Here is a 9,421-nt window from a genome sequence, read left to right as displayed (position 1 = left end):
TCTACCGTTTTTGAAGGCCTTGACCCACCGTGCTACAGTACGGTAAGGTAATGCACTTTCACAGCAAGCCTTTTGCAATCCTGCATAACACTGCCTTGTATTTTGACCTCTAATGCACTCAACTTTCAACCAGCTCCCTTGATCTTGCTTCAAAATCATTACAGCTGTACTCCACGAGCGCGCACTCAAAACTGCATTATTGTTGTTGTCGCTGCACACGTGCATGACGTGTGGAGGGCGAGTTCATTTACGCTGAGGGAGGGTGAGTGTCTAAGCTACCTCAGGTATACGTTATATTGCCTGGCTATGTTTCACGGCATTGTTACAGCATAGTTGCCACTATTAAAAAATCAACCCATGTATCTATCTATGTATTTGAAGATGGTAGTGTATGAAGGTACAGAGATTGACCTCTTCCTTTTGTGTTTTCATTTTTTCCTCGTTTTCTCTTTCTGTTGCTCCCTTTTCCTTCATTGTGTCCATCCTATTATATGTTCCTTTTCATGCTCATGTCTTTATACAATTTGATTAGAAAAGATTATATTTAACCATTGTCTCATTACTTAATCATCTTTGCATTACAGGTTGGCGTCCACGACGGACTCTTATATTCGCAAGCTGGGGAGCTGAAGAGTTAGGCAAAATGGGATCTCAGGAATGGGTTGAGGTAATGTGAGCATTTTCTTTTATCTGTTAAAGTGTAACTTTGTTGAAGTCTGGAGTATTTAGGTACATAGATTATAGTTATAGCATATCATTCATTTACTGTCATATTCTAATTAGTGATAAACTTACTGCACTAAAACAACAGGAGATAAAGAATCTGTCTGCTATGACAGTTTAATACTAATATTCATTTGAAATGTAGGACGTGGTATGTAGGGACTGAGGATGACAACTGTGGTGACCTTCACATTGGGGTCACATTCCTGGGGTATGCGATGGACCTCTATAGGATGTCCGAGAAGTTTCATTTCTTTACAATTAACCCTTTAACTGGGGAATAGTTTCATAACGTCAACCAGCCAGTGGGTAATTATTCAGTGCAATGTGCACTTTGGAACGGGTACAGTAGCATGCGGCAGATGTAAATAATCAACAGAAAAATATATTTTACTTGATTTATTTAAATTATTAGTGATATAGTAGAAACTCAATAGCATTATATTATCACAGTTTTTCTTGTAAACCTGTAAATATATACATATACACACAGTGTGTTTATACAAAAGTGAATATAAAAAGTGTTCCTTTCACTATTATGATGACATTTTTCAAGTTTTCAGATATGTATTGTAGCGTTGCTCGAGGAAAATACGCCTACACAAATAAATAATAATAATAAAATGATAACGCAGAAAGTAATAAAACAATAATAATAATTGACACTTAATGTGAATAGGGAAATAGTAAAATGACACAGTAGTGGTGGTTACACATCAACACATGGAATACCACGGTAGATAATAAATACGCAAAATCAAACCATATGCGAAGGAAAACTTACAGGGCTAATAAACGATGACTAAGGACAGGAACGTGGAACGTGCAGGAGCCCTATTGAGGTCTGCAGGAAGTTATGCTGTTATGGGGAAGAAAAGGTTCTCAAGAATCACCCTCGAGCTCAACTATATTAAAATTAATGAAATACAACTTCAAAAGAAACAAATAAAAGAATAGCAAATTAGCAGATACTTAACATATTAAAACCAAGGATATTTAAATAGACTTGAACAAAGATACAGATTCACAAAACCAAAATCAAGACATAATCAGGATACTTAAGTAACTTAGTGAAACACAAGTTTTAATGTCGTAGGATTATGCAGAATTACAATGTGTGCAGGTGAAAGAATTGAAATTACAAACAACGGGAATCTAGGGCAAACTCAGACACATTGAATTTAAAACATTGAAAATTACATTAAGTGAGAAAATACCGAAACACAGAAGGAATTAAACAAAAATTGAACATAATCAGAAAACATGGAAATAGCATAGAAATTGCACTTTCCAATAAAGAGGAAGGGTTCTCGAGGCGAGCCCTCGAGCGCAAGCGCTTGCTAGGGCAGTCAGATGTAAATGATGCCAAGAACTCTCATCACACTCACAAAGCCGGCAGAAGACCGGAAATGGCCAGATCACAAACAACCAATAGGATACAAATTCCACTAGATTCCCGTTCTTTTTGCCAATTGGAAATCTTGTTATTTTGGCCAATCCAATTGCATGACCATATATGGTCATATTAAGATAGGTAGCAATTTCTCAACTATTCCTATTGCGACACCTGTTTCAAAAGCGGTAACCGCACGTGTGGTATAGGATGCCCCAAAATAAAAGCACCTTACATTTTTCAAATGTTACAAAATTACAATTCTTGATATACAGATCACTTAATCACTCTTGCAATGTTAACAGTAAAGTTCATAAGTCTCATTCTTGAGGTTTCCCTAAATTACATTTTTTTCTAGTTACATAAAATTTAAATACAAAACTCACTCCAAAATACTTCTTGCTTCTTCATTCTGTCCAAAAATAAAATGGTATACATATTAAAAAACACTATAATCAATGATTTTCAAATAAAGGGTAAATAGTAATTTACATTTCCAAACTCAATAATTACTTTCACAACACACAATGCTTAGTTCCAGTTCTCCGTCCCACCACAGATTACATGCATCAATAGGTTATACATACTTTCTGGTTTATAGGTCATTCAGAAATTGTGCACAGTGTGGTAAATACAGAAGTACAGGCAAGCACAAAGTGCCACGTCACATTCCTCACAGCAGTAGACAGTTTCCCGTCACCTCTGGTTTGACAGGCACACAACACTTTTTCTTGAGTGATTCCTACTTCCGGTTGCCGGGTTCTCAGATATGAAGCGATGTGCAGTTAGTCGTTGAACTACTACTACTACTACTACTACTACTACTTCTTCTTCTTCTTCTCCTCCTTCAGGATCATTATTTCCTGTGTCAATTTGCCCATCAGTGGACGCGTCACTGTCAGTGTCAGTATCTTGTAATAAATGTTCCACTATTTCATCGTCACCAATATAATTCAACGTCTTTCCTAACCAAGCCATGTTCACGTCACACGAAACAGTTTACCACCAGACACAGACCAATTTACAAAATGTTATCAGAACATGGACAATGGAGTTCGCAGAACAACTGTATCATAACAACAACAACTCCTAAATTTAGTAATTTCAATGTACATATACACAAATAAATTCTTTACAAAGAATTTAGCGCGGACCGCACGAGGTAACATGAGAGAGCTGTCGAACTGGCGCGATTAGGTGCGAACTACCCGACTGGCGTGAGACCGGACAAAATTGAATAGGACAGCAATAATCACATCTAATATGAATGGAATTAGTTTTAAATTACGATGGTAGATGGCAGAAGTGATTAAGAATAGCCAGACGCCTATAGGCAGCTAACCCAATGTAAGAACACATTTAGAATGAGAAGAACGCCTAAAGGCGTCAAACCCAATACTTGTGCGACGGCTGTTGACGCCTTTAGGCGTCAAACCCAGTTAAGTTGTTAATGCCTCTAACACTCCTTTCAGGCCATCCTTCTCTGCTGAATTTTTAATCACACACAGGTGTTAATTTAAGGTTAATGATGTTTTGCTGACGCTATTCTTTATTTGTCCTTCTACTGCATGTTTTTTAATTATGCTATATGATATTAAACTTTTGTAAAACTGAATGTGTCAAATTGGTCGGGGATCCTAGGGCTTTGACCTTTGCTATGACTACCATGAAGCTTAGATTTCATCATTCCAGAGATGCATAAGATTTTACAATAGGAGCAACTTTGAGTCAAGCAGGATGTCCCACCTCATTCTTCTCTCAGATATTTAATAAATCTGAAGAAAGACACTCGTCTATGGGAAAGGAAGTCTATGCAGTTGTTGAGTCATTATGTAACTGGCAAAGTTATTTAATCGGCCATCATGTTGAAATATTCACTGATCAACAATCTGTTTCCTTTATGTTTGATCAACAACATTCAAGTATAATTGAGAAATAACAGTTCATTCATTGGAGATTAGAGTTGGCATGTTACAAATTTGATATTACAGTATGTACTGCCCAGGAAATAAGAATGCCTCAGCAGTCACCCTATCAAGAATAACTGCTGCAACAGGCTTAGGAGCTAACCTAACCACACTACACTATGCCCTTTGTCACCCACGAGGTACTCACATGACTCCCTGGATTTGCACAAAAACCTTGCCCTTTTCTTTGAAAGACATACGGAAAGTTACAAACTCATATCCTATATGTGCTGAACTAAAGCCATGCTTTGTGAAAAATGAAGGAAGTTTAACTAAAGCAACCTCACCATTTGAAAGATTAAATGTGGACTTTAAGGGTCCCCTACCAACGAATTCAAGAATTTGGTATCTGCTTACCATAGTCAATGAATTTTCTAGCTTTCTTTTTGCTATACCTTGTCTTGATCTATCTCTAGTCACAGTGATAAAACACTAAACAAATACTTTTCAACTTTTAGAATGCCTTCCTGTGTGCACTATGTTCAAGGTTCTTCATTTATGTTACATGAACTTGAATCGTTCTTAATATCCCAAAACATTGCAACTAGTTGAACAACTCCATGTAATTCCCAAGGGAATGGCCAAGCTGAGAGATATACTGGCATTATTTGGAAGACTGTCCAACTAGTGCTCAAACCAAATGAGAAAATTCAACAATGGGAAGAAGTTTTACAGTCCCTCTGCACTCAATCTGTCCCCTTCTTTGCACTTGTACTAACACTACCTGAAAGAATGTTTCATTATCCTATAAGGTCATACAATGGGAGTTCCTTACCTATGTGGTTAACTTATGGTGGACCTGTTCTGATGAAGAAGCACATCTCCTTAAGTATATATGACCCATTGGTGGAAGAAGTAGAGCCTACTGAAGCAAACCCAGACTATGCATATGTAAGACTTTCAGAAAGTCAAGAAACTACTGTCTCACCCCACCATCTGGCCCCACAAGGAGAATTGTCAAATGGGACTTGAACAAGAAGTTGACCAACAGTACTCTCCTCAAACAACACATCAATCAGGAGATACAGAACTGAGCAGCCCTGATCAAATTCCAGATGAACCTTCCACAGAGAATCTAGAATGCCCCAAAGGCCAGATACAACCACCTTCATATCTAACAGATCCTCATCATCATCATTGTCATCATCATTATCATCATCGAACCCCTCCAGCGTGCCAGGTAGGATGGTGTTGAACGAGTCTTCGCCATCGTTGTCTGTCCAGAACTGCCTTCTACCTCACTACTGACTCTCTATTCCTTCCTCTTCTCTCCACATCCTCTCTCAGGTGGTCTAGCCATCTCTTCCTAGGTATTCCCACTGGCCTTCTTCCTTCAACCATTCTTTCTAGACATGCATGTGGTGTTCTTGTGCCACCCATTCTCTTTACATGTCCAGACCACCTAGAAGTCCTTAGCTTCTCTTCTGTCGAGTCCACTTCCAGTTCCATTCTGATGTTATCGTTCCTTACATGATTCTTGGATGTTTTTTGGAGGGTAATTCGTAGAAACTTCATTTCACTTGCTTGCAATTTGCTAACTTCTCTCTCTTTCAGAGTACATGTTTCTTTTCTAGACTGTATGTAAGAATGGGCACGAAGTATGACATACAGAGTCATCTTGCTCATCATGGGCACTTTATTATCCCAAAGTAGACGTCTGACAAGGTGGTAATATTCACGCTGTTAAGATGTCACTGTTCCTTAATATAGTCAAAACCGTTTATTATGACATCGTCTTTAATGACTTATTGGATATAACAACGAAATCTAACGGTCCCATCCAGATCCTATATAAACACTGTATTTAAAAAATCGTTTAGTATGACGTCGCTTATTATGACCTATCGTATAAAATGACATATTTTGATCACACTTTCGGAGAAATATATCATCTAAAACATCCAGTGTTGATTTTTGTTTGTTATGTATTTGGATATTGCTAACAATATTGTATGCTTACTTATTGTATATTTCTAATCACTCTGTCTGTTAAATAGTCAAGGCAAGCATCACTGTGATGACATCGCAAAGTAAAAGGAAAGTGTTTAATGTCATAGAAAGGTCACACATAATATTGCGATTAGAAAATTGGGAAACAAACATCAGCATCGTGGAGGGTTTGTGTGTATCACACTGAATGATTTCCGCAATTTCGAAAGTCAGAGAGAAAATCCAGTCTCTTTTCAAAGAAACTTATTTAAAAATCAAGCAGGCCACAATATCTAAGCATAAATTTATTGAAGAATATTAACTCAGATGGTTTAAGCAGCAAGGAACAAGTAATGTGCTGATCAATGGACTTATTCTTCAAGTAATAATAATAATAATAATAATAATGGCATGTGGCCAATAAACTAACTGAGATCATTCACGAGATCTGGGAAACAGAGAAGATCCCAAATGATTGGACAGCAGCCCTGATTCATCCCCTACATAAGAAAGGTGACAAAACAGATGTAAACAACTATCGCGGTATCTCCCTTCTCTCAGTAACATACAAAATTCTCTCCAAATCCCTTCAAACTCGGGCAGAAGAGCAGCTTGATTTACAGTTGGGTGAATACCAACGAGGCTTTAGAAAAGGACGATCTTGTGCAGAGCAGATCATGAACCTTAAGTCTGTCCTGTCGTACCAAAATTCCAGGAATAAGAATTTTGTAGTTACTTTCGTTGACTTCCAAAAAGCCTACGACTCCATAGATCTACACACACTCCTCCGCATTCTGAAGGAAATGGGCTTAGACAACAAAATGAGAGCTATCATTCAACAGACCTTAACCAGCACTACGTCCAGGGTGAAATTCATGGGAGAAATTTTGAACGTCTTCGAAATCAAGACTGGTGTTAGGCAAGGGGATGGACTATCACCGCTTCTCTTCAACTGCGTTCTGGAGAAAATCATTCGGGAATGGCGCAAGGAGATGTGCAAGGAAGAGGTTGAGAATGGCCTTAGAATAGGATATAAAAAAGATGATCTTATCATAGACTGCCTAGCTTTTGCAGATGACCTAGTAATCTTTTCTGATTCCCTAGATACTGCTAAAAAACAAATTATCCAACTGAGAATCCAAGCAGCAAAAGCTGGCCTTCAAATCTCTTTCCAAAAAACAAAGTTTATAACCAACATCAAGCCAGCTCCCAGAGAGCTCATTGTGGAACAGGGAAAAATCAAGCAGGTGGAAAAGTTTAAGTACTTAGACGAGTGGATAGTACCTAACAACTCTGAGAAAGAAGCAATCATGTGCAGAATCAACAAGATGGAGGTGGCATATGAGCTGACTAGGAATGTCTACAACAAAAGATCAGTGTCCATCAATGCCAAGCTTAGGCATTATTGTTCAGTTGTACGCCCGGAAGCACTGTACGCAGCAGAATGCCTTGCAATGGACATAAAAGGTCTGATGGAGAATCTAGAAGCTAAAGAAAGAAAAATCCTGAGAAAGATTCTTGGACCAATCAAAGAAAATGGTGAGTACAGGAGACGACACAACAGCGATCTGTACCAGCATATGGAGAGGATAACGGACACAATTCGGAAAAGGAGGATTAATTTTTATGGCCATATAGCACGCATGAGCACACAGAGACAGACCAATAGGATCTTTTCCTACTTTCTTAACAAGAAAACCAAGGGACCCTGGTTTATCAAAGTTGAAAAAGACCTTCAAGAAATAGGAATCACACTCGAAGACATCCAGAAACGTGCTCCTCTCCAGAAAAAGCTCCAGAGATACAAGCGGTTCCTAGAAAGGCCAAAGTTGAAAATAGGCAAGAAGTGGACTGATGAAAGAAAGGAGGCTCACAGAATGAGAATGCGTGAGTACTGGGGAAGAATTAAAGCTCAAGGATGCAAACGGTTGAAATAACGTGGTCCACAGCAGGCCAAAACGAAGAAAGAAGAAGAATGGCATGTGGCCTCCGGAGAGGCCTGGTGCAGGTCTTTTGATTTGACGCCCGTAGGCGACCTGTGTGTCGTGATGATGATGAAGTGATGATGAAGGTGACATATACACCCAGTTCCTGTGCCAGAGGAATAAACCATTTCTGGTTAAAATTCCCGACCCTGTTGGGAATTGAACCGGGACCCCTGTGACCAAAGGCCAGCACACTAACCATTCAGCCATGGAGCCGGACATTCTTCAAGTGAAATCCAATGAAATTCCCCATTACTGTTCCATAAATACAGTTTTTCTTTCAGTTACGTTTTTTAAAGATTTAACTTAATTCTGTTAATTAACCATTCAAGTGTGCAGCCTAAAACTTAACGACATGACATTTTTAGCAACAAAACAGAAAATACCCCAGTTTAGCGACTATCAGCTATAACAACCGTTGATTGGCAGTCCCTTTGGTATAACAGATTTCGACTGTAGTTCGTTTTTTAATTTTATAGGGCATGACAGGTCAATAAATTGTTCTCTTTGATGTCTTGTAATCTTTACTTAATCAAATCCTGTGCATCAGATCTTTTGACCCTTTGTGGGTTGGGGATGCAGACGAAGAATACACCCACGATATCCCCTGCCTGCCGTAAGAGACGACTAAAAGGGGCAACTAAGGGATGATTGTATTAGGACCGTGAAACTACTTATGATTAGTAGCATCATGCGAGGAACACCATGGGTCACCTTTACTTGCGAGTAGTACCACTATGTTAGGTACACAATAGGTTTGTGATTAGTAGCAGCAGAGAGTGGTTCACTGTGGGTTTCCAGAACCCATGAGAAACACTACGGGTCTGGGCGTTGCCTGTGATTAGTACCACTATATCAATGACACCGTGGGTCTGCATTGCCTGTGATTAGTACCCACTATATGAGGAACATCACAGGAATACTGGCACCCGTGATTAGTACACCTAGGTAAGGAACAGCGTGGGTTTGCGCTGCCTAGGAGTGGCACCATTATGTGAGAAACACCATAGGTCTGCATTACCTGTGTGACTTATAATATTTGTGAGTAGTACCGTAATGTGTGGAACAGCGTGAGTCTACGCTAGTTTTGATTAGTACCATATCATGACAAATAACATGGTTCTACTTTACTAGCGATAAGTACCATTATGAGGGGCCATTGACCTGGATTTTGGACCCCTTTAGACAACAAGGATCCTCGATTCAGGATTGTGCTCTAGAAGCAGTCCCTTGGCCAGTAATACTATTGTTCATGATAGTTTCTGTGTCGGATCCACTGATTGTTTTAAATTCATATCCATCCATTCATTCTTCGTTGCATTTTTTATTCTGGTCAGAGGATGATTTTGAACTTTTAAATTGTCATTACATTTTGTCCCATTATGGGCCAATGACCTAGATGTTAGGCCCCTTTAAGCAACAAG

The 9,421-nt window shown here is 38.9% G+C and overlaps 1 protein-coding gene across 2 annotated transcripts in view; it reads left to right on the top strand.

Annotated features, from left to right (window-relative positions):
• The first annotated feature begins 625 nt into the window (after positions 1 to 625).
• LOC136883361 (N-acetylated-alpha-linked acidic dipeptidase 2-like) overlaps positions 626 to 9,421 on the top strand; it is a 50,955-nt gene continuing 42,159 nt past the window's right edge. For both annotated transcript variants that reach the window (XM_068229691.1, XM_067155623.2), the window contains exon 1: positions 626 to 667. In XM_068229691.1, the coding sequence (XP_068085792.1) occupies positions 644 to 667 (24 nt within the window). In that variant the 5' untranslated portion in view covers positions 626 to 643. The remainder of the gene's footprint in view (positions 668 to 9,421) is intronic.

Source organism: Anabrus simplex, chromosome 11 (genome assembly GCF_040414725.1).
Source record: "Anabrus simplex isolate iqAnaSimp1 chromosome 11, ASM4041472v1, whole genome shotgun sequence".
NCBI lineage: Eukaryota > Metazoa > Arthropoda > Insecta > Orthoptera > Tettigoniidae > Anabrus > Anabrus simplex.
This window is presented reverse-complemented; position numbering and strand designations above follow the sequence as displayed.